At 31.8% G+C, this 27,003-nt stretch overlaps 1 protein-coding gene and 1 long non-coding RNA gene across 3 annotated transcripts; one reads left to right on the top strand and one right to left on the bottom strand.

Annotated features, from left to right (window-relative positions):
• Positions 1 to 16,601: 16,601 nt before the first annotated feature.
• Positions 16,602 to 19,015, top strand: LOC149498417 (uncharacterized). The gene is made up of 2 exons (XR_016319781.1): positions 16,602 to 17,238; positions 17,727 to 19,015. It is a non-coding gene; the product is annotated as an uncharacterized LOC149498417 (long non-coding RNA).
• On the bottom strand, positions 17,417 to 21,334 carry LOC105635560 (inositol transporter 4). 2 transcript variants are annotated; one of them, XM_012218634.4, is made up of 7 exons: positions 21,133 to 21,331; positions 19,958 to 20,102; positions 19,790 to 19,860; positions 19,373 to 19,708; positions 19,184 to 19,291; positions 18,253 to 18,858; positions 17,417 to 18,093 (listed from the first exon to the last, which is right to left on the bottom strand). In XM_012218634.4, exons 2-7 carry the CDS (start codon positions 20,091 to 20,093, stop codon positions 17,620 to 17,622), a joined length of 1,731 nt encoding a protein of 576 aa, XP_012074024.1. In that variant the 5' UTR covers positions 20,094 to 20,102; positions 21,133 to 21,331; the 3' UTR covers positions 17,417 to 17,619. The 2 variants fall into 2 exon arrangements, with proteins under 2 accessions (XP_012074024.1, XP_037496294.1); XM_037640366.1 differs by having other exon boundaries at positions 17,417 to 18,858; positions 21,133 to 21,334.
• Positions 21,335 to 27,003: the final 5,669 nt, after the last annotated feature.

Below are 27,003 nucleotides of genomic sequence, written 5' to 3'. Positions count from 1 at the left end.
TTCTTTATCTTGTTGGATTGGGTTGCCAAGTAGAAAAGTTGAGCTATAATTTGCAGGAGCTACTGAATGGAAAAGAAAACAGGGGATACGCAATATATATATATGAAGTGTTGAGAGAGACATATGGAAGAAGATGAATATGTGGCATAAGCCTGTATTAAAGCTTTTTTTTTTTTTTTTTTTTTTTTTTCAGTTTGAAAACTTAGAAATTTTGCCTTTGTATGTAGATTCGGCTCTTGAGAACAAAATGACAGCCATACCAAGACATCTAAAGGTGAGAGAAACGAATAGGGAATAGGGCTCATGTGGAGGAATGAATGGACAATTTTAAAAAATTATAATCAAAAAATTGCCACGCGTGAAATATGTGCTATTCGGGCCAACGAAAATGCTTAATTGCGTTAAAAAGGCATTTTATTGTTACATAAAATAAAGATCGGGAATTTTTAAGTTACAAATTAAAATTCACATCCCATTAAATACGTACCCATATAATTAAGGTATTTTCAGTGAAATTAACCTCTAAAACAATGATAACCAACAATTACTGTTTTCATATCCATCACCAACAATTACTGTTTTCATATCCATCACTCATTTATATACCAATTAGTCATGTAATTGCGAGATGAGAGGATCCAAAAATTTTGTATTTTTAATTGATTTAAATGGATAATATTTTAAAAGATTATTGTCGTATTATTTTAATTTAAATAATTTATTTGTGTGTTTTGATTAGATGATGAAAGTGAAATTATATACTACTTTTAAAATTCTCAGATAACAAACTTAAAATATTTATTATCATAATAAATTATTTGTAGTTAATTCAACTGATGTATGTTTTTTTTTTTCTTTTGGGATTCTCATATATTTAATTGGAAATTTTATATAATTAGATGGGGTACAAAAATATTCAAATATATTTAAAAAATTAAAATTTTAACTCTATTAATTGGTCATATTGTTGTAGCCCCATTATTTTGTTAATGTTTATTAATTATGGCGCCATTAAATTTCATTAGCTTGTACCTCCATTATTTAATTAAAAAATTTATGTTTATTAAAAATAAAACAAAAAAAAAGATTAATTATAATGAGATTTATTATAACTATATTAAATTCAACTAGTTTGTAATAATGTTTATTAATTATAACTCCATCATAATTCAATTAATATCTATTAATTTATAACTCCATTATTTAATAAAAAAATATAATATTTATTAATGCAAAAAAATTATTTATAATGAAATCCATTATAATTCCATTAAATTTTGTAACTCTATTATTTAATAATAAAAAACTTAATGTTTATTAAATAAAAAGGTTAATTATGGAAAAAAAAGATAAAATATGCCAACTATGTGTGATATGATCTTCTCTTATATAAGGAGTGTGAGGTCTCGAGTTTGAGTCCACTCAACCATAAGAGTACTCATCAATTTAGTAAGCGAAGAGATGACTACCCTGTTATATAAAAAAATAAGATAAAACGTCACATTTGTTACAAAATAATAAGAAAATAGAAAGAGAAGTAAATAGAGAATGGAGATAATAAGAAGAGAATACGAGAGTGTGATTGCTATAGGTTCATAAGTAAACCATAATAGAAAAATCGAGTCCTAAGCAAATTGGAAGATAAAGTTCCCACTAATTAGAAATATAGATTTTTAGCTCAAATAGGACATCCACTAATTTCGTAACACTAACCCTTGGATGTCCATTTTTCAGAAATATGTCTTATTTAAACCTTACAAAGAAAAAACTCTGGGAAAAAAATCTCAGTGAAGAAAAAGGAGTACATTATTGTTTTTTTAAATACGCATTTAAATACTGCCCCATTAAAAGCCTTTACTACGAAAATCTACTAGGAAAAATCATTAGTTAAAGGGAAAAGAGTACAATGTGTATTCACTGCCCTCATGAAGATATCACTTGAGATATTTGAGTTTATTTAATCCAAATTTGTGTATCAATTCTTCAAAACTTGTGGTAGAAAGCTTGTAGTAGATATTGGCATGAGCTGTCTAAATAGGTAAGTAAAGAAATCTAGTATTTAAATCCCATACTTCAAGGGTCATCCTTATGTTTAGCCACAAATTGTGTACAGCTATAATAGGTCCAAAAAAAACCTCTGTCTTTGTATCTATATATTAGTGTATTCAACTCTAAATAAAATAGATAGAAAAAATACTTCTTTTTTATATGGTACTAGAGCATGTCCTTGGGACCTCTACTGAAACTACTTTTTGACCAAGAAAAACCCAAACCCAATAAACTCCATGGCAGAGTCTTTAGACCTATCACAACCTCTCGTTCCCCAAACCAATTCCCTCCTTAACGATCTGACAACAAAAATGACGGAGGTCTTGACTAGTGCCTAGACCTCGACCTCTCCTCAACCGCTGCTTGTCGATTCTTCAACTACTCCGATCGGTATCAGGTTGGAAGGATCCAACTATGCCTTATGGTCCCAGGTTGTCAAGATGTAAATCTCTGGCAAGGACAAGTTGGGATACATCAATGGAGATTTCCCTCAGCCTCCAAAAATCGATCTGTAACGTCCCATTTTCTATTGAATCGAGTTGATGCTTAGAGTCGAGTCGGGCTGATCTAAAACCCGGTTCGAGCCATTAGAGTCTAGAGTGGGCTAGAATGAAATAAGGAGAAGAAGTGGACTTACTTGAAGGAAACAAAAAGATCAAAGTATAAGGATTAGGACTTACTTGCACAAAAAGATAAAGTTGAGGTATTGAGTTGTACCATTTTGACACTTGAGGTACCATTTGGTAATTTTCACATAAAAATCAATGATATTCTAGAGACTACCCGTGAGTTCCATTTCATTTTCATTTCTTCATCCTTATCTTCATCTTCTTCCTCTACTTTCCTCTTCCACTTTCCTTTCTCCATCACTTTTAATGGTAGTGAAGATTTTAATGGGATTCAAGCATTAATTCAACTTCCATTATATCCAAGTAAGTAAACCTTCTTGAATTCCATACTTGAAGCATTTGGTGATATTTTTAGATGATTCATAAGAATTCTTATGTATAGGAGAGGTGATCTCAAGGTAGAAGGAAGCTAAGAAGAAGATTCCAAGCTTGTTGAGTGAAGGTGTGCTATCTCCTTTAGTTTAATTCATTTCCTTGCATGATAATTTGTGTGATGTGTTGAAATGAGGAGATATGTTGCTTAATATTGAGTAAGAAGACCGAAAATGGTGAAAAAGCATGAGATGAAATGAATAAATGAAGTAGATATTGAGTTCATGCTGAAACAAGTTTTGCTGGAAAAGTTACCAGTAACTTCACCTTGATTTTTACCCTATTTAACGATGGAATTAGGAAGTGTCATAGAATAGTTATTTGTTCCTCTATGTGTTAGCTTTACATGGGTTTTTGAATCACCCAAATCGGAGTTGTATATTGAGAGATATGACCAAAAGAGTACAGACTGTGCAGGCTAGAAAACACGTCGCGCGCTTGCGAATTTCATTTGCGCGCTCGCGAATTGTGTCTGAAAACTCTCTGACTCTCATTTGCACTTCTCACGCTCGCGACTTTGCATGACGCGCTCGCGAATTGTGTTCTGATGCTCTTTTGGACTTCATTTTCAATGCAATTGTATTCCTTTGCTCAACTTGTATGCCTCCAATCATTTTAAAACAAAAAGACAACATTAGAACATGCATCAAAACAACATGCAAGCATGCAAATGATGTGAAATGAGGTAAACAGAACTTGTAATTGTATTCTATGCAATTGTGAAATGATGTGAAATGGTGTGTGAAGTTATGAATTCTATGCAATTGTATTCCTTTTCTCAACTTGTATGTCTTCAATCATTTTAAAGCAAAAAGACAACATGAACACATGTATAAACACAAAATGCAAGCATGCAAATGGTGTGAAACTAACATGACACAAGTTGCCCGCTTGGCGAGGCTATCAGCATATAGGTAAGCAGTAAATTTTATGAAATGATGAAGCAGTTAATTTTATGACACAAGCAAGTGAAAATAACATGACACAAGCATGCAAATTATGACACAGTTACTATGCATTTGTTTTATCTATTGACATACCAACATTATGCTCCATTGAGGTTAGGTAGAAACCATGTAGATAAGGCTATGTCGCGACATAGAATAGCAGATCTGCGCCCCATACAGTTTGGTACTCCGGCTACAGGCCGTTGAGTGGATATGATTATATAGGCCATAGCAGCCAAGCATACAGTTTCATCCAGTTTCATACAGTTTTTCTTATCACTTCGGTTTCACTATAACCTTATGGAGCCATACAGATATCTTGACATAACATTGCATGAAGCATACAGTATACTAAACAGCAAGAAAGATCATCAAGGTAAAATGAAAGTATCATGATATGTGTGCTTACATTCCACATGTGAGTACATGTTTATTTCTACATATGTATGTGCTTATATGTTTCTTTATTCATTGTGATATTCACTGAGTTTAATTAAAGTTGCAGAATTCATACAGCATAAAGAACATCAGGTAAGATCATGAAAGTATAATGCTATATATGCTTACAAGTTTATTTATTGAATCTTTAACAGTCATGAGATGTTATTAATCATAACTTGAAAGTGCATAAGTCATACAGCATAATGAATAGCAAGTAAGACAATGAACATATACTGTTATGTATTCTTACATGTTTATTGATTTCATTCATACAACACAATGAACAGCAGGTAAGATCATGATAGTATCATAATGTGTGATTAAAGGAGTTATGAGATAATTAGAACTAAATTATTTATGGTGTGAATTAGAAGTTTATTCCTTGCTATAAAGATGCATTGATGTTGAAATTTACTGAATCTATGATTTTCAATGCTATTATGCAAATTTGTATTTTAAGTTAGTTGCCATCACACTTTGTTAAGTATGTGAATTATGAGCACCACTGAGTTTTATACTTAGCGCGTCGATTTTTATCACGCGTAGGTTGAAGATCGTGGTTGCTACTTAAAGACTTGAAGAGTACTATCAAAACAGAAGTGACGAATTTGGGAGTAGTAGATCGAGAGTAATATCATTAATAATTATGGCATGTATTAAGGTTTATGGCATGTATTAAGGTTTATGGCATGTATAATTATTACATTTGATAGAGCTTATGTGATTGGAAATATAATTGAAGCATGTAATTATTGTGGTGTAAGTATTTGGAGGAAATGCTTGAAATATTTTACTATAGTTGGTATGATGAGGTCATGAAGACTTGATATAGATCATGAATGACATTAATTGCTGGATATTAACTGATATTGAGGATTTATACAGTTATGACTATATATATAAAGTGTTGTTGTGTTATGATGATTAGTTGGAGATATTGAAAGTTTGAAGTTTAATTGGGAGTGTTTTATATTCATATTTAGCATACAGGATGATATCAGCATGACAGGATATAAGTTCAACCAGATTGTAGCGTCTCGGCTCGGTTCATTCGGGTTAACGGGTGGACCGGGAAGGGATGTTACACGATCCATCATTTAGGAGGTGGCGAACCGAAAATGCTATTGTCAAGGGTTGGTTAATCAATTCGATGGACCCTTCCCTGATTGTCAATTTTATCCGCTTCCCAACTGCAAAATAGCTTTGGGAGTATGCTGCTATAACCTATTTCGATGGGACAGATACGTCTCAAGTCTATGATCTCCAGCGTTGTGTCACTCGTATAAAGCAGGCGGGTGGATCCATTGAAAAATACTACAGCGATCTTCAAGGGTTGTGGCAAGAAATTGATTTTCATCGTCCTAGTCTGATGGAGTGTGCTATTGACATACAAAAATACAACTCGATTCTATAGGAGGATCGAGTTTATACTTTCCTTGATGGACTAGATGACAGATTGGATAAAACTCGAAGTGATGTGCTCCAAATTAAACCATTCCCTACGGTGGAACAAGCCTATGCGTTTGTCCGTAGGGAAGAGGTTAGGCAGACGGTGATGATCTCGGGAGCAGATACTACTCCAGGAGCTGTTATGGTTTCCAAAGGGATCAAGGGTAGTCACAACCAGATGCCACCGAAACTAGGGTTTTTTTCTCTAAGCATGGAAAAATCCAACTCCTCATCCAAAATCGAACCACCATGGGCAACCCCAAACACATCCATGACACCTGCTTCAAACTAAATGGGTATCCAGATTGGTGGAACGACTTTCAAGCTCGAAAAAAATTGGAAACCTCTTCTAATAATGACCACACTAGGAGAGCTGCTGTGGTTACCTATGATCCTTCGTTATCCCTCATCCCTCAAAAAGAATCTTCATATGAACCAGGTACTTCTAGTAAGGCATTTCATATCTCTACTCGCAATGATGATGATGACTGGATTCTTGACTCTGGAACTACAGACCACATGACATTTGATTCAAAGGATTTCTCCGAAATAACTCAGCCGAGACGGAACTATGTTGCAAATGCCAATAGGGTCATTTATCCAGTTACAAGGGCTGGAACAGTGACTTTATCTCCTTCCTTTTCATTATCTAATACATTACTCATACCCTCTCTTTCAAATAGACTGATGTCTATAAGTCAAGTTACTGCAGATCTTAATTGTGTGGTATTGATGTATTCTACCTTTTGCCTTCTTCAGGATATTCTCACCAAGGAGATAATTGGTCGTAGTACGAAGAGAGGGGGATTATACTACGTGGATGACTTCAGTTCGGGAAGAGCAAATCATATACACCACACAATTGGGAACAAGGAAAGATAGATTTGGTTATGGCACCAAAGACTTGGGCATCCATCATTTGGGTATTTGAAGCACTTACTACCTAGTTTATTTTCAAATGTAACACATTTAGATTTTAAATGTGATACATATAGCTTAACCAAAAGTCATAAGGCTTCTTATCCCTTAAGTATGAATAAAAGTATGATTCCTTTTGATTTAATCCATTCTAATGTTTGGGGATCTTCCCCAATAACTACGTCTTTGGGTCATCGTTGGTTCGTAATTTTTGTTGATGACTGCACACGAATGACATGGCTTTACCTCCTAAAACACAAAGATGAAGTATTTGCTATATTTCAATCATTTCATATTATGGTTCAAACACAATTTTCTGCCAAAATTAAGATCCTTCGCTCTGACAATGGAGGGGAATATGTTAATCAACAATTTTAGACATACTTTAACAGTCATGGTATTCTCCATGAAACTTCATGTTCACAAACCCCACAACAGAATGGTATTGTTGAAAGAAAGAATAGACACATCTTAAAAATTGCCCGTGCTTTATTGATCAATGCACATGTGCCGAAGAGATACTAGAGTGATGCTGTTGCTACAGCCGTGCATCTAATGAACCGTATGCCCACCAAAGTTTTGCAATTTCAGACTCCGTTAAAGGTACTTTCCGATCATGTCTCATTACCTACTGTTTTGATGATTCCTCCCCGAATTTTTGGTTGTGTTGCCTTTGTTCACCTCCATAAGAATCAACGAACTAAGTTGGATCGATGTGTTGTCTGGTGTTTATTTTGGGGTATGGAGTACACAAAAAGGGATATAGATGTTACGATCCCATTACTAAAAGAACCTACACTCAAAGATTATCTGAACCTCTCAATGCTTTTGCATATACACTCTCCTCATGTCAGATTCTGAGTAGTGTTGAAGAAGCCTTATCAGATTCGAAATGGGCTCAAGCTATAAAAGAAGAATTGGAGGCGTTGTAGAAAAATAACACATGGGTTTTAAGTGAGTTGCTTGAAGGAAGGAAGACAGTAGGGTGCAAGTGGATCTTCTCCATTAAATATAAAGCAGATGGGTCTATTGATTGATACAAGGCGAGGTTGGTAGCAAAGGGTTACACACAGAAATATGGTATAGATTATCAAGAAACTTTCTCACCTGTAGCCAAACTAAAAACTATTAGAGTTCTGATATCTCTTACTGCAAACTTAGATTGGCCATTACACCAACTGAACGTGAAAAATGCTTTCCTCCACTGTGATCTTGAAGAGGAGATTTACATGGATATTCCACTAGGTTAAACTGCTACTTCAGAGGAAAAAATTTCTTGTAGGTTACAACGAGCATTGTATGGACTAAAACAATCACCTCGAGCATGGTGTGGCAGGTTGAGTTTGGTAATGAGGAAATATGGATTTCAACAAAGCAATTTTGATCACACTCTCTTTCTAAAACATCGAGTGGGAAAAATAACAATGCTCATAGTCTATATAGACGACATGATCATTACAGGGGATGATGTAGAAGAAATATCCAAACTTCCAGAGCAATTGTCAACTGAGTTTGAGATGAAAAACTTAGGTGGGCTTAAGTACTTTTGGGCATTAAAGTGGCAAGGTCAAGACATGGCATATTTCTTTCCCAAAGAAAATATATACTAGACTTACTGGCAAAGGCAGGATTACTAGAGTGTAAGCCTGCTGATATTCCAATTGTCCAAAATTATAAACTTGGAGAATATGTAGACCAGGCACCAGCGGACAAATAGAGATATCAATGGTTAGTGGGTAAACTCATCTATTTACCTCATACTCGGCCAGATATTGCTTATGCTGTGAGTGTAGTAAGTTAGTTCATGCACCGACCAAGTGAGGACCATATGCATGCCATAATGCGGATCCTTCGTTATTTAAAGTCCTCTCTTAGGAAAGGGCTTATGTTCTCAAAGAATGGTCATTTAAAGGTTGTTGGCTACACAGATGTAGAATAGGCAGGAAACATCACGGACAAGAAATCTACTGTTGGGTACTTTACTTTTTTGGGAGGCAACCTGGTTATATGGAGGAGCAAGAAACAGAAGGTAGTTGCCTGGTCTAGTGCTGAAGCTAAATTTCGGGGAATGGTCAAGGGAATATGTGAGCTCCTTTGGCTGAAAAAGCTGCTAGTTGAAATCGGTGTTGCTCCGGTTTTTGAAATGAACTTGTTCTGTGATAACAAGGCGGCCATCGCTATCTCCCACAATCCGGTCCAACATGATCACACTAACCACGTTGAGGTGGATCGAAACTTCATCAAACAAAACCTTGAAGAAAGGATTATTCATCTTCCATTTGTTAAATCAGAAGACTGGTTGGCTGATATACTTACAAAAGCAATGTCTGCAAGGAACTTCTACAACTCACTTGACAAGTTGGGCATAAGAGATATCTATGCATCAACTTGAGGGGGAGTATTGGCGTGAGCTGTCTAAATAGGTAAATAGAGAAATCTAGTATTTAAATCCCATACTTCAAGGGTCATCCTTATGTTTAGCCACAAATTATGTACAGTTATAATAGGTCCAAAAAAAAACCTCCATCTTTGTATCTATATATTAGTGTATTCAACTCTAAATAAAATAGATAGAAAAAATACTTCTTTTTGACAGTAGAAAACTTGTAGTAGAAAATTTATTTTTTTCTTATCTCCTCTAACATATTCATCCTTCAAGAGAGATGTGCATTTGAATAAAATTATAAAATAATTCATCAAAATAGAACATCATATAATTAATTCGTTATTTTTTTTTAATTCAATAAACTTAAAATTTATGTAATTTATCTAGTATTTAATCAAAATAAAACAAAATAAAAACAATTTACTACACTGTGATACGGAAATAAGAAAAACAAAAAGGAGAAGAATCATGGATTTGATGATGCAGATCAAATCAACTTTTATAAAGACATCCTTTTGTTTTGGCAATTATTACTATGTGTCCTTATATTATGGAAAGATGCTTTGTAGAATGTGTGTTGTTGCCATGTTTTTAAAGCTATATGTGCATAAATAAATTAAAAAATATATATATCTTATTCTAATTATGATATCAAAATATTATTTTTATTATATTAATATTATAAATTTAATCTCATTCTAATTAGAAATTTGTTCTATCATACCATTATATATATATTTAGTTTTAATTGCTTTTAACTATCAAGAATTTGTTGCTTTTGACTATCAAGAATTGTTACATCAAACTTTTGCTAATTTGAAATTATTGAGTCTGCAATTATGTCTTCTTCTTGAGGTAAGTATAACCTTAACTCTCTCTCTCTATTTACAAATTAATAGAATAGTTTTTACTTATAGTTCTTATAATTTAGATCTATAGATTTATAGATTAACTATAATTGTTTAGTAATCATGAATAATTACAAGTTTAGAAGTTTTTTATCCTGAATAGTATTATCATAAAATATCTTAAAGATATGGACCTTCTAATTAAGAAAATTTTATTTATTATCGATTAAAAATTATATAATAAGGGGTGGGTCTTTACCAATTAAAAAAAAATTCGATTTTAGGGAAGCCAAAAAACGTGAGCGCCTAGCACGAGCCTTATTGTTATTGAAAAGGTTTTTTAATTAGATTGATTATATTAGTTTCCTTAATCATGTTATTTTTATTCATTAACAAATTTTGTTTCATTGTTTTTTCCTTGCTAAGAGCTGACAAAGGGTTCTACAAACGTGTTAGCAATGAAATTTTATTCCGTTTCTAAAGTTACGACATAAATTGATTTTTTCTTCGGTTGCTAAGAGTTCCTTTATTGAGGTTTGGTTCTACAAACAGGTTAGCAATAGAATTTTTATGCGTTGCTAAGATTGTAACCAAAATTCAGAACCTATTTTCGCTGCATATCTCTTTTCTGCTACATCCGTTGGTATGCTTGCACTTCCTTTTCTCCTTTCTTCCTCCCTTTTATTTTATATTTTATTAATAAATGTTTAAATTTTTATTTGGATTGTAAGATTATTATTTGTTAGGATAATATCTTTTATTTTTTATTTTTTTAGTTTCAAGTATTTTGATGGAGGTAAGATAACCATGAGAAATTCAATATTCAAATTATAATATAATAAATCATAATTTTTTTTTTGCATGCATAGAAATTTCAAATTATACATATATATAAGTGCAAATGAGGTGGGAATATTGGGTTCCAAATGCTCCTGCAAATTTTTAATTTTATTTGTTGATTGAAGAATAATTTAGTTTTGTTCTAATTAGAAAACTCTTAATTTTATTAGTTGATTAATTAAAAATATCATTAAAAATAATTTATTTCTATTCTAATTAGAAAACTTTTGGAATTCCTATACATATAAAAAGATTATGATTTAATATTTTATAATTTAAATATATTATAATATAAGATATTAAATTTATTAATCCTTTATTGGTAGCTCTTTTTTTATTAATATTACAAATTTTATCTCGTTCTAATTAGAAATTTAACTTTAATTCTATTCGAATTATGATATCAACTTGTTATTTTTATTGTATTAATATTATAAATTTAATCCCACTTTAATTAGAAAATTTTCCTTTAATATTATTCTAATTAGGATTTTTTCCTATCATATCACTATATATACGTTTGGTTTTAATTGTTTTTGAGTTTTTTGACTATCAAGAATTCGTTACTCTTGACTATTACGAATTTGTTATTTTTAACTATCAAGAATTATTACATCTAGCTTTGCTAATTTAGAATTATTGAGTTTGCAATCACATTTTCTTCTTGCGGTAAGTATAATCTTAATTTTCTGTATTTACAAATTAATAGAATAATGTTTATTTATATTTATTAAGTATGTTCTAACAACTATAGAAAGTTAATTTAAATCTAAATAGAAAATTATTAAAGATTTTAATTTTCTATTTAAAATAGAAATTCTATTAAATAAAATAATAAATTATATTATATATTATATAGGATATATTTAGTAAGAAATAAAATTTTAAGGGTTTTAATTTTATTGGTTGAAAAATAAAGCTAATTTAATTATAATGATATACATTTTCTATTTAAATATAAATTCTATTGGATAAAATTATATATCATATAAAATATATATGGTAAGAACATAAAACTTTTAAGAATTTTAATTTATTGGTTTAAAAAATAAAGATAATTTACTTTTTAATAAATAAATTCATTAGCTTGAAAAAAGTAGGAATAAACATTATTAACTTTTGTGAATATAGTTTTTATTAGTTAATTAAAATTTGTATTCTCTTGACAATTAATACACGCAAAATGTTAGTTAATTTACTTTAGCAACGGATAAAAATTCCGTTGCTAATCTGTATAAAAGTATAAATAGGGGAACATTGAGTTTCTAAAACGGCCCTACGAAATTTTGATTTTATTGGTTAAATAAAAATATCATCAAGAATAATTTAGTCATATTCTAATTATGCAACTTTAATTTTATTGGATGAAAAATAAAAACAGTTTAATTTTGATTGGTTATGTTAATTTCTTATTTGAATTTAATTTTTATTAGGAAGTTTAATCTAATTCTAAATAGGAAATTATCCAATTTAAAACTTTAATTTTATTGATTGATTATGAATTTAATATCATTAATATTAAATTATCCAATTTAATATTATAAATTCAATCTTATTCTGATTAGGAATTTGTCTTGAATATCATTCTAATTAGGATTTTGTTATATCATAACATTATATATATACATTTAGTTTTAATTACTTTTGACTATTAAGAATTTGTTGCTTTTGACTATCAAAAATTATTACATAAAACTTTTATCAATTTGGAATTATTGATTTTATAATTATGTCTTCTTCTTGTAGTAAGTACCTTTACAGATTTTTAATTTTAATAATTGATTAAAAATATTATTAAGGATAATTTAGTGTTATTGTAATTAGGAAATTGTTAATTTTATTGATATTTTATTGGTTGATCAAAAATATCATTAAAAATAATTTAATCCTGTTTTAATAAGAAAATTTAAATTTTATTGATTGATTAAAATTATATAATAATTTTTAATTAAATTAGTTATATTAGTTTCCTTAATCAGATTATTCTAATTAATTAACAATTCTTGTTTTTTTTGTTGGGCTACAAACAGGCTTTTTTTTCTAAAATTATAACCTGAATTGATTTTTATTAATTAACAAGATTTCATTCTTCTTCCGTTGCTAAGAGTTGTGAAAGGGTTCCACAAATAGTTTAGCAATAGAATTTTTATAGGTTGCTAAAGTTATAACCATAAATTGATAACCCGTTTTGCATCTTTTTCTCTTTTCTTTCTCTTTTTACTTTATATTTTATTAGGACTGTAAGATTAATATTTGTCAAGATAATGTATTTTATTTTTTATTTTTTAGTTTTAAGTATTTCGATAGAAGCAAGACAACCATGGAAATTTCAATATTCAAATTATAATATAATGGTAAATTATAATTTTTTTTATATGCATAGGAATTCTAAATTTTATTTGTATTTTATTGGTTGATTAACAATATCATTAATGACAATTTAGTCTCATCCTAATTAGTAAAATTTTAATTTATTATTTGATTAAAATTATATAATAATTTTTAATTAAATTGGTTAATACTATTCAATTAAACATAAAAAACTAGAAAATATAAAAATAGAAAAGCGGAAATGTTTTTATAATCTAATCCTAAAATAAAAATCAATTATCAAATAAAGTTGAAGATTCTGTTAAAAAAATGAAATATATGTCAAAATATTTAACTCAATTGATAGAAAATTATATAAATTTTATTTTATATTAATTTAAATTACTAAAAAAATTTAAAATAGTTCAAATAAAACTATTTATAAAATAATTTGATAATTAAATAATAAATGATAAATTGATATCTATGGTTAACTTAGCTATGTTAGCTAATTCTTATAATATACTATTCTAAAAAAATAATAAAAATAATAATATACTTATTCATTTTGTCTACATACATATTATAATATTTATAGTACAATATTGACTAAAAAACAACTAATTAATATACTCATTTTCCATTCAGTAATTTATCATCATTTTTATTATATTATAGAAAAATTAATAAACTATATTTAGAAAAAAAATAAAAAAGTAAGTATAACGAGTTTTAACGTGCAAAGGATGTTCTTAATATATATATATTCGGCTAAACGCATAAATATATTCCTTTACTTTGCGGAAAAAACCTTGTAGCATCCCAAACTTTGCAAGAGACCTTTTATATCTTTGAAGTTACGAATTTAATAGTAACATGTTTTGGTATTTTTAGCATTTATGTGCAAAATATTCATTTAATGTGTGGTTAGTTTAATATTTGGAACAATAATTCAGATTTTTTAATTATTTAATAAATATTTAATTTATCTAATTTTAGAAGTTTGAGTATTTAATAGAATAATTTTTGCAAGTTGAAGTATTTAATTGGCTTTATAAATTGAAGTGTTCAATAAGTTAAAGTAAAGATCGAAGGTGCTACAAGGTTTTTTTATGTAAAGTACATAAATGGATTTATGCATTAGGTTATTTATATTCAGATGAATATTTGATCAACCAATTTACAAAATTAAAACAATAGAAAACAAATCGCGACACCCAAGCGATTTAATGTACTATTATTTAAACAATATAAATTTTTCATAAATTCAAAATATCAATTATTTAGAAATTAGATCTAAAATATATGTACAGAAAAAATGAAAGAATTACCTTCTAAATGCCAACAAATTTAAATAACAAATATTAACTTTAGTTGTTGCAAACCATAAGTTATCCTCTCTTCAATATATTTGAACAAAAGCGATCTGATTAAGTATGTGGTAGAACGAATTGTACTGATAACGTATTATAAAATAATGAAAAAAAGGGAGAGAAGTAAAAAGGGAGTAGAGAGAAAATGAAGAGAATACGAAAGTGTGATTATTATTGATGAGAAGCCGTGTGTGTGTATATATATATATAACATAAGTGAACCCTAATAAAAAAATAGAATTCTATAAAAATTAAAAAGATAAAATTTCCACTAATTAAAAATAAAGACTTTTAGCTCATATAGGACATTCACTAATTTCATAACAATATTAACATTCTATACTCTAATATGTTGTTAAAACTAGCTCTCTCTCTCTCTCTCTCTCTCTCTCTCTCTCTCTCTCTCTCTCTCTCTCTCTCTCTCTCTCTCTCTCTCTCTCTCTCTCTCTCTCTCTCTCTCTCTCTCTCTCTCTCTCTCTCTCTCTCTCTCTCTCTCTCTCTCTCTCTCTCTCTCTCTATATATATATATATATATATATCTTTTAGATTTTGTTTTCTGAATCACCTCAATCGTCTTTTTTGGTGGGCGGTGAGTTCTTTTTGTCTCTTTTTATTGTTTTTCTTTATTTTATATAGTTTTATTTCTAATAATTTTCAGATCATATAATAAAACTTGAATTTAGCTTCTTGGATTGTAATAGGGGATATATCTTGACTTTTTTTTTTTCGAGAATTCCAACTTTTTTTCCAAAACATAGTTAATATATAACATAGAATTAAAAGTTTTAATCAGATGGAAAAACAATAGGGTAAACAAAGATTAATGACCAATCAAATGTACTGATGTGTATGAGAGTCCAACATTTACTACCCTTTTATGACTGATAATGCACTTGATTATAACCTAATTTGCTACTTCTAAATCAAGGGAATTAGGTTTCCAATCAAATATTTTAAAGTATCAATGATTGTATAAGGAATTTTGTAATTCTTCCTATTTCAATATATGGGCCGAACAAATTTAATCTTATATATGCAAAATATATATTCTTAAGGATAATATGAATATACATTGATATTATATTACTTGGTTGATTAATAAGTATCTTTATTTTTATGAAACACAATTTTTTCATATAGGTACTTGTAAAAAATTTGAAATATGGTGGGATTTTCTAGATCATTGTGAGTATTTATAATACCACATGTACAGTGATTGATATATTTGGATAAAGGGAAGGGATTATACCTTGTTAATCGAAAACCTTCTCATTAAGCTACTGTCCTTTTTAAAAAGAAGTTCAAATTATTAGGGCATTGCATGTGACTGGAAAAACTCAAACAGTCAATGATTTTTTGGTTCTTGGTTAAAGAAAGAGGAGAGAACGAAAATTTTGAAATTAAAAAGTTTTCAAGCGAGGATATAATATAGACGATTCACGTAGATGTAATGGGAATGAGCGAGGCTCGTCATGAGCAAAATATCACTGCTCAAAAATTAAGTATCATAAATAAAGTATTCCTTATTTATTTATTTATTAGAATTATTCTCAGACGATTCACATTTGTTATTACAATTATATTTCGGAGAGAGAAATTTTATGGCTTGAAGTTTGGTCAACAAATCTAAGAGATCTTTTCTCTCTCTCTTTTTTTTTTTCCTCCTTTCAGAGGAAGAGAAAGAAAGGTGTACAGGAGGCAAATTTAGTTCGTATGACATGTTGAGGAGGAAAAGGATATTTTCCGTATTAAATTCATGTGGAACTGTAGACCACGTACACAAGGTGAGGCAATCAGTTTAAATTGCACAATCTAAAGGTCAAAGCTTTAGGTTCTTTAGTCTTCTTGGACTTGATAGTTTGAAAGGTTGGAATCTTTAGATCGCACAATCTAAAGGTCAAAACTTTAGATTCTTTAGGCTTCTTGGACTTGATGGTTTGACAACTCATTTCCTTCATTGTAATCACACTCACTTGATTATATATTCAGTGCTAGTTCATTGATTCTTTCTCTTAAATTAACATTTTTGCTTTCTTTCCTATTGATCTTTAACTAATTGGGTCCAAATGCCATAAACCCATCCACATATATCATGCCATAACTTTAAGAAAATGGTCATAACTTTTTTGTTTGGCCAAATCTATCACATTTTATCATACTGAAATCCGACTACATTCAGCTCAAATACTGTATGGCCCATATAGAGGCGGCTCTCCCAACACAACAATTTTCACATTCAATGCTCGAACTTGAGACTTTTGATTAAGCGAGAAATAGTCCCAACCAACATTAGTTCATTTTATCATTCTTTACACACTATTATCTACTTCAGTTCATATCCCATCTACCAATCTTTGTCCTTCATTTCTATCTTCCTATTAGTTCTACCTAATAACATACTTTTATTGTCACATATAATCAATTTATCTATCCTTTTCGCATAGAACAATTTACACATAACATTGCAAAGTATAAATACCACCACATCTCAACACTTGGAAGACAAAAACACTTCAATCTTCTTTACTCCGCAAGCAACTTAGGCTTATGACATCTATCTATTTCATTAGTTGCAATCTTCTCTAACTCATTCTTTTTTTTTTTTTTTCTTTTCATATTACTGCTCTCTCTTTTTCTGGTTTAGTAAAAAGAAGCTTCATTTGCAAGGTTAAGCAGGTAAGTGAAAGCAAAGCTTCAATGTCTGGCTTTTTTGCTCTCGCCCTTGACTTTGTTTGCATGATCATCATAAGAGGCATAATATGCATTCTCTCTATCATTTGCAGTTCAAGACAATTCATCATAATACAATATCATAGGATGAGAATAAATTTCTTATATTAAATGCCAACCAAAAGAAAAGGAAACAGTAGGATGTTGATTAATTATTTGTAGACAAAATTAAGGCTTTGCCTTTTTGAAATATTCAGTCAGACATTTCTAATAGATATGACTTAGACTATACAGAGCAGAGCAATATTTACTTGCTAGAACAAATAGGATTCCAATTTGCTATATACTATTAAAAATAATCCTTGGTTTGTAATAATTTCTGGAGCTTTAGACAGAATCAACATTCTTCTTCTTTGTTTTTCCACATAATTTTGGCCTGTAACCATCCTCAAGGATTTTCTCAACCTCTTCAAACGTTAGGCCCTTGGTTTCAGGCACAAACCAGAAAATGGCTGCAAGTCCAATGCAAGAAATTCCAGCAAATAGGAAAAATGTGCCACCGGCACCAAGATGCTCGGTGAGAGTTAAGTATGTTTCGCTCACTATAAGATTAGCAACCCAATTCGACATTGCTGCAATCCCTCCACCGATGCCTCTATACTGCAGCGGGTATATTTCTGAGTTCACTATCCAAGGTATAGTACCCATTCCAGGTGCATAAGATATTATATAGAGTCCAAGAAACATAACAGCAAGGAATCCGAATCTACTTGGGCATCCCTTCTCGTAAAACACACGATGCTCAGCACGACATGCACTTCTTAGGGCCTTGGTTGCAGCCAGGCAGGCTCCTGGATGAAACTGAAAAAAAAAAAATGGCAAGTCAATCAAAATCAGACTTTCAATGGTTTGATAATTTTCAAAAAATTTTACATGATTATTGTAAATCAAGTTATAATATAGATGCACCAAAAAGGTGCTGTTTAAAGTGAGGATATATTTTGATGGGCATGTACATACTTCACTAGCCGCATTAGAACAGAAACCGCAATCTGCCTTCAAACAAGACATGCAGTTCCATTTTGAAGCATCGTTTGCTGTCAGATATATTGGACAACTAGAATTTGAACCAAAATGTCCAGATTCAACTGAATTGATTTTAGGAGAATGTACAGAAGCTTCTATAAAAACAACAGATAAGGCCACAAGGAAAGTGATGATCCCAATCATAGAAATCATCATCAGCTTTCTCCTTCCATATCTGTCCACAAAAGCCATACTAATAAGAGTGCCAAAAGTATTGAGGCCAGTAGTGACGAGAGCAAGTGCCATGGCCACGGAGTTTGATGCAAATCCTGCGAATTGAACTATTGTCGGAGCGTAATACATGACAGTGTTTATACCCACAAACTGCTGCGCAACTTGAACAGTGATGCCTGCATAGAGTCCCCTGCGGACTACAGTGTTTCTTAATGCAGCCGTTACTTTGGAGAACATGCCATTCCCAATAGCAGCTGCGCCGTCCTTTTCAGTTTCAACGGATGAAGCTAAGGCATCCATCTCCTTTTCAACCTCATCAGAAGGAAATATTTTCTCCAAGACTGCCCTTGCTTCATCTACTCTGCTCTGATTAAGGCAGAAAATAATTCATAAATGAGAAGAAATGGGATATGGCAAATAATACTTAGCAATCTAATAGTTAGAACAATTGTTCAAGAGAGGTTCTTAAAATGAAATAATAAAAATCAAGTATTTACCTAGAAAAAAAAATATCATTAAATAACTGCTTGATTTGAAAATGAAATGTCAAATTTAACTTTCAGGATTCATCAGCCAATAAAATTCACAAGCACTCACAATAACATTGCACTAAATTTTCCTACAGCAAGCTTATAATGTTATGCAAGGGCATAAAGAGGGAAAAAGGAAGTGTTAAGTCTAGATTTATAACCTTTCTACAGAGCCATCTGGGGGACTCAGGAAGTGATAACATCAGCAAAAACTGAATTAGAGCGGGAAGGGCAGCAATCCCAAGCATCCAACGCCAGGTTCCACGAGCCTGCCAATTTTGCAATATATTATAGTTTTATATATATGTTCAAAGATTCAAGAAAACAATAGCAATCACCATATCTATTACCTTGGTGAAGGCTAGATTGATAAGGTAAGACAAAAACTGTGCCCCTGTAAGTAGCAAACCATTTGAGCCAACAAGAGCTCCTCGAATTTTTGCTGGTGAGGCTTCTGAAATGTAAAGAGGAGATGAAACGGATGCCGTTCCGACACCCAAACCAACAAGAAGTCTACCCACAATTATAACCCAGGGTGCAGGAGCAGCAGCCATAACTAGTGCACCAACGAAGAAAACAACATCAGAAAATAAAATCGATATTTTTCTTCCAAACTTATCATTGGTGTATCCACCAACTGCAGCCCCAATGATAGCGCCTGCAACAGCCATACTAACAATAGTCTCCTGCTCATTAAGAAAGGCAACATCAACAATCATAATTACTGAAAATGCAAAAAGTTTTGCATAAAGTCAGTAGCAACTAACCTGTAGCCATGTTTTCTTGTTAACAGATTCAAAGTCTTCGCGAATGTAAAGCAGTGCACCAGAAATAACTCCTAAATTCAAATGATAGAAAAAAAATGGCTTCATTAACTGCAAATATATAATAACATAATCAAAGGACGACGCAAGATTTGCTGTCAAACAGGTAACCTGTATCATAACCAAACAGAAACCCTCCAATGCCTGCAGATAGTGCAAGCCTCAGAACATAAGGAGTCCGCCAGATTGTCCGCCAGCATTCTCTAAACTCGGTCTTAGTTGGTTTCACAATAGGCCCTTCAGCCATTTCTTCTGTCTGAAATGAATTCAAGAAATAATGGAAAATGAATTCAAGTAAATCGTGAACCATATATAAGCTAGCAATCATTATTAGTATAATTTCTGAAAAAAAAAAAATACCAAATCAGATTATTCAAAGAAGAATACAAAAATGCTGATTCAATCAATTTTATCATAATAGGAAAATACATATAGATAAAATTAGTATGTAATGAAAATATATTTAAGTGATACTCCCTCCGTCTCAAAATTATAGTACCACTTTCCTTTTTGGTTGTCCCGAAATAATAGTCCCATTTACAATTTAGAAATACTTTTCTTTTCACTTTCCTGCAATACACTTATATAATAAATTCGTGTGAATAATTAAACATTATTTGAATTTAATATATAATTAATTTTGAAATCTTGGTAAACTAACCAACAAATAAGAAAAAAAGATTGTAGTTAAACTAATTTAACTATAATTTGGAACTATAATTTTGGGATGGAGGGATTAACAAATAAATCCTGACTCAGACAATGTTTGCTAAACAATTCTATATCCCTGAAAGAAGAAAACAAAGCCATTAGATTAGGGATTCAAGTTCTAACAGGCCTAATCCACCGTTATTTCTTATGTGTAAAAAGGAAAAAAAAACCTAAAATAATCAATTGATCCATATTGTTTTATCACTATCAACTGAAAATGATAAATAATTAATTTCTTCTCCTCTTTTCATATATATATATATATATATATATAATTTGCTCTACCAGTTTTGCTCGCAATGAGAATCAGAGAGACAGAGTGATAGCTCGAAATAGTAAACAAGCAAAAACCAAAACCAAAACAAAAACAAATTAAACAAAAGAGAATTCTTTCTTTCCCATTGTTAATCTCTACATAGTTCATCATCCTAACTAGAATGAGAGTAAGAATCAAGAAATGTGTATATAAATCAAATAAAAAAATCCTTAATTTCTTTTAAAAAAAAAAATGCAGGCTTGGGAGATACAAGCCCTTCATCGCATACCGAAAAGAAATATTACAGAAAAGGTTGTACCTTTGCTAGATGATGATCAGACTTCTTTATCTACCTCTACAGAGCTTCTTAATTTTGCATGCAAATCTTCTCTTGTCTGCTGTATATGGATACTATATTATATTTCTGTAATCAAACGTTTTGTTTTGGAAGTTTCTAATTAACTAATAATAGAACAGAGTACTGACATCAGAGATACTAATGCCAAATGATAGTAATGCCAAGTCTTAAGATTTGGATAAATCCAAAATCCTACTCGGATTCATTTATTATGGATTAGTTCCGTTTCATTCTGTATCTTAATCCTAACTTGAAAGAGGGTTTGAATATATTACTATTTCTTAGGAATTTGGTTGAATTTGCGCTTCAACTTGTAAGCAACGTACAATTTACCTATAAATCAATTTTTATCTCCTTAAACTTCCACTAAAAAAAAATTAAAAAGCCAACTTTTATTAAAAAATATTTGATTAAAAATCAAATATAATTAATAATAATTAAACAATAAATAAATAAATAAATATCTTTCAAACCAAATATTCAATATAATCAAATATTTTCTAATATATAATTTTTTATATCAAATATTTTGTTAATTATTTTTTAAATCATAGGCAATATGCTGTTATTTTTTTATAATTATTGTTATATATTTTTAAATAATTTTTCTTTCCAATAAATGCTATTAGTTAAAAATATTGAAAATTTTTTTTTTTTTTAAAAAAGGATTATTAGTTCTTTTAGTGCAAATTTAGAGGGTAAATTGTAAAAAAAAAAATAATATTTCAGCAAATTGTATATCACTACCAAATTTAAGAGACAAATTAAACTTCATTCTTTTTTGAAAGGGAAAATGATCATTCATTAACTCATGGAAAAAAATCCAGCAAAACAAGAAGGGATTGTATCCCAAATTTGGAGCCTAGCATGATGGATGGATGCTCTTTCAAGAGTATGAGCACCCATGGTATCTTGCCTCCATACCCACCTGACACTAATATCATGCCTATTATCTAAAACTCTCCTACAATCTGATACAAGAAGACCAAATTCAGAGTAATATATGGAGGGAGAGACAAGAGCATGAACAAGATGTTGACAATTAGACAAAATACATCCATCATAAGGTAAAAAATCTTGCGCAAAAAGGAGGCAAGAATTAAGCGCGATGCCTTCAACAACAGTTGGACTGCCACCACCCTCCTAAAACCCAGATACTGCACTTTGGAACCGGCCCTTGCTATCCTCGATCACAAAGCCAAATCCGATAAAGTCCAGCGTGGAGAAAATAGCACCATCAACATGACAAATCTAGCTATGCATTAATGCAGCCACTGTCGGAGGAACATATGCATGCCGACGTAGAGCCGACGCTGCCATTACCGGATTTGCGTCACGATGCTCCCTGTTACCCCAGTCAAGACGGTACCGCCTTGCGCCATGAAAGATGTCAGCTGAAGTACTTGGCTGCTGATGCCACTGCATCTGGTTACGAGATGACCAGATTTTCCAGGCCATCACTGCTACAAACTCAGCCTCTGCCTTCCCTTGTAAATTATAGACCTGCAAAAATAAATCTGAGTATGTAGTGTTAGCATTTGGGGCATCAAATCCCCTAAGCCTCCATGCACCCACCGACCTCTCATAATGAACTAGAATATGATTAAGGTCCACCAACACATTACAAAAAAGATAGCTCCCATTAAGGTACAAGTCCCTTCTATTTAATCTTTCCTTTGTAGGAAGCACATCCCCAACAACCTTCCACATAAAATCACAAATTTTTAGAGGGAGGTCCAGGCTCCTGATAGGTATTATTTTTATAATATTTTTAATATAGTTTTTATTAGAAATTTTAGTAGTTTTAATTACTTTAATTATTTTTTATCTAATTTTATTTACTTAGTTTTATTTAATTAGTTTTAATTACTTGAATAACATTTCACTTGATCTTGGGAATCTTGTAGCATTTTTATAAAAAAATCAGTCAAAAATATAGAAAAGAGTGTACCTAAGCAAAAAGGTCGGCATGTCGTGGACGTGTTATCCAGCACCCCGTGCTGTGTTCAAGATAAATTCAACAGAGGTTCAGAGTTTAGCACGCCCAAGCCGTGCCAGAGAGCATGCCCATGCTACAAGAGGCTGTCAATCTCTGAACGTGCTCATCCAAGCACGGCCGGTGCTGCAACCACCTTGAGGACTCAGAGCCTAGTACGCCCAAGCAGCGCCAAATAGCACATCCATGTTGAATGCCTGACTTCATATTAGGCCGAAAACGATAACTTTAGCCCGTGCCGCTTGCATGGACCCGCATAAAATGCTTTTCTGACGTGCCAATCAAGTTTAAATCCTATTTAGATGTTGAGAGAGTCCTAATTAGGAAGAAATACAAAGCATAAACAATTTCCTATCTTTAAAAGATTTTTTATTCAATAGAGATTCACTTTCCTAAACGAACACGAAGATATTCTAGAAAGTCTATATAAAGAGAGAGACTAGCCATGATTGGGAGTGGAATCTATTCATCGTATATACCATCTCTAGTTCTATTATTTTCTAGATAATTTTCTCTCTCTTTAATACTTCAAGTATTCAAGTTGGTGTCAAGATTGAAGGAAGCCGCTCAAACCCATCGTTGAATAGTTTTTGTTTCTAAATTTTCTTTTTGTTTATTATTCTTTATGGGATTATTCACCTTCCGAAAAAAAGCTATGGAGATGTACTTTACATGTTAAATGATATGGTAGATTTTGACTACCATTGACATTGGGATCCTTCAAAGCAGGGTTGAAATCACTAATACCCTCCAAATTTTGAGCGTGAAGAAGAGAAGCAGAAGAATTTAGAGGATGTGATTGCTGTCCTTACTAAATCTCACATGGAATTTATGCATGAAACTTGTTAGAGTTTTAAGATCCAACAAGAGACAATGGAGAATTTGGAGGTACAAGCAGCGCAATTGGCAACAATGGTAGCTAATAGATATCAAGATAATAAGCGCAAGGTAAATTATGAGGAAACTTCATGGGAATTTGCACCTTTAGAATAAGTAAAGCCTACATGTGAAGAATGCAACTCCTTCGAAGACGGATTAAATCTCACTTTCTTATTTTCAGACACGATTATTAATGACCTGAAAAAAGTGAGGTACAATTGGAAGGGACATTGGGTGAGAGTTTAACTGAAGACAAGCAGAAAGCAATATTGGTCGATGAAGAAATAATTGAGACTATTGATTTGAGCTTATCAATGGTCTTTATATAGACACTACTGGAAGATCCTTTCTTTCCAATGATACCACCTTTAATAAATTCTGTTCTCCATGATCCAATACAGTTCTTTCCCTAGTTTCACAATTCAAAGCGAGATATTGTTGATAAGACAAGTATAAATTTTCTCATACTAGGCAATCTTGAGGGCATTTTCAACCAAGCCCTATGTGTGATATTACATGATATATACTATGGGCGAAAGCTGTTATTCGATAAACTTGTCAAAAGTCGAATTTAAAGACTTTAAGCAAAATGTTAATGGGAGGCAACCTATCATTTTCTTTCTTTTCCTTTGCAATTTTTTTTATTTGTATTTTTTCATTTTTTTCCCCATCTTTAAACCATTATTTTCTTTTATTTTATTGTTCTACATTCATGTTGTAGGTCAAGGAAGGATTAAAGAGGCTTGAAAACTGATTGAAAGTGCTAGAGCTTGGCAGGGCGTGCTACCTAGCACCCCCGTGCTGTCTCCAGAGAAAAATTATGCCCATAGTCAGGCTCTAATACGGGCAAGGCGTGCTACCCAGAACCCCCATGCCATGCTACAGATTCAGTGTTTACAAGGGCGAGTTGACTTCAGAAATCGCACACAAATCCTGTTGGGTAAAAACCAGAAACTTGATAACTGCAATTCTGTATCAAGTTAAACAATAAGAATAAAAAGATTAAGAGACTAAACAATAATGAAAGAAGCACTCTCGTTAGATTCCTAAAGCAAGAGAATTGTTGACTTATTTATAGACATACATATAACATAAATAATAGAAAAATATGGCACTAACAGTAATGTGCCTTGACTTGACAAACAAAGAGACAAAGTAGGAGAATTATTAGCAACTATCTAACAAAGTAAGAGCTGTCAAAAATATCCCGTTTTGAATCAACTTCTAACACACCCCCTTGATTCAAAATCACAAACTCCAAAACAAAAACTGACGTACGAATGTTTTTTTAGCGAGAGTGCTTTAGTCAGAACATCTACAAGTTGTTCTTCGGTGCTGCAATAAGTCAAGACAATTTGCTCACTTTTGACTAACTCCAGAATGAAGTGATGACGGGTGTCTATTTGTTTAGTCCTCCCATGAAAGGTTGGATTTTTTGACATTGAAATTGTGGACTTGTTATCAGAGAAAATCTCAGTTGCTTCCTTTTGTTCTTGGTTAAGATCCTTCAATAACCTTCGGAGCCAAATTGCTTGACAAGCTGAGGCAGCTGCAGCCATGTATTCTATTTCCGTTGATGACAAGGCTGCTGTTGGTTATTTTTTTGAGCTGCAAGACACTACACATGAACCAAGAACAAATACCTAACCAGAAATACTTCTTCTATCCTCAAGAGAATTTGCCCAATCGCTGTCCGTAAAGCCTTTTAACTTGAAATCCGAGCTTGCAGTATATCAAAGCTCGAAACTCAAAGTTTTTGCAACATACCGTAGAATTCTTTTTGTTGCTCCAAGATGTTGCTTAGAAGGACTGTGCTTGAACCTAGAAACAACACCAACAGAAAAGGTTGTATTTGGCCTTGTGTGAGATAAATAAATCAGTCCACCCACCAAGCTTTTATAAAATTTTCATTCTGCAGGTTCTGAACCATCATTTGTCTACCTATAATCAACTTGCCCATAGGATCTTCCTCTACCTCTGCTTCTACTGTTGGCTCTACCCTTGTGACCTCCTTTGTTGAATTCTTTGCCTCTACTAGTGGCTCTTGAATCACCGGTTGATGGGGAAGCTTTGACCCAAAATGCCTTTTCTTTTACTTTCTCAATTGATCTACTGTTCATTCTGGCTTCATGAGATTGCAATGACCCTTTTAAATCATCAAAAGATAGAATAGATAAGTCTTTGGATTCTTCTATAGCAACAGCTACATGATCAAATCTAGGAGTTAAGATCCTTAGAAGTTTCTCAACCACAACTTGATCAGTATATTTTTCACCATATGACCTCAAATGATTCACTACTGTGGACAAAAAGACTTGTATTGTCTCATTATTTTGCATTGTTAGATTCTCAAATTCACGTCATAGTGATTGAAGTTTGACCGTGATAGATTTGTTGTGCCTTGATATTCTTTCTACAATGTCGCCCATGCCTCTTTGGAAGTGCTTGCTACTACAATTTGTGAGAATATTGATTCATGAACAACTTGTTGAATGCTGTATAAGGCCTTGTTATCCTTTTTTTCTTGTTCTCTTTTAGCCTTGCTTCATCAGTGTCAGGATCTGCAAAACCTCTTTCAACTAATTCCCATACATCTTGGGACTTGAAGAGTGTCTTCATTTTGATTCTCCAAAACTCATACTTCTCTCCATTGAAGATGGGTATGAGTGGCTGTGTGGAAAAGGAAATACCATTCACAGCCATGAACTAATTTCCTATTGTGTTTCACTCCTTTACGTGTTTCTCTCTCTCTCTCTCTCTCTCTCTCTCTCTCTCTCTCTCTCTCTCTCTCTCTCTCTCTATTTTTACTCACACTAGCCCAGTCAAAAATTGAACTTGGCTCTGATACCACAATGTTGGGTAAAAACTAGAAACTTGATAACTGCACTTCTGCATCAAGTTAAGCAATAAGAATAGAAAGACTAAGAGACTAAACAATAATGAAAGGAGATGAAAGA

Source organism: Jatropha curcas, chromosome 2 (assembly GCF_041381405.1).
Source record: "Jatropha curcas cultivar XTBG-Jc1 chromosome 2, XTBG_Jcur_1.0, whole genome shotgun sequence".
Lineage (NCBI taxonomy): Eukaryota > Viridiplantae > Streptophyta > Magnoliopsida > Malpighiales > Euphorbiaceae > Jatropha > Jatropha curcas.
This window is presented reverse-complemented; position numbering and strand designations above follow the sequence as displayed.

Coding starts and splice junctions, on each gene's coding strand:
- LOC105635560 (XM_037640366.1), bottom strand. CDS start 20,093: ATGGCTGAAGGGCCTATTGTGAAACCAACTAAGACCGAGTTTAGAGAA. Junction 19,709..19,789: donor ACAAGAAAACATGGCTACAG/GTTAGTTGCTAC, acceptor CTTAATGAGCAG/GAGACTATTGTTAGTATGGC. Junction 18,859..19,183: donor CCAGATGGCTCTGTAGAAAG/GTTATAAATCTA, acceptor TGCCTTAATCAG/AGCAGAGTAGATGAAGCAAG.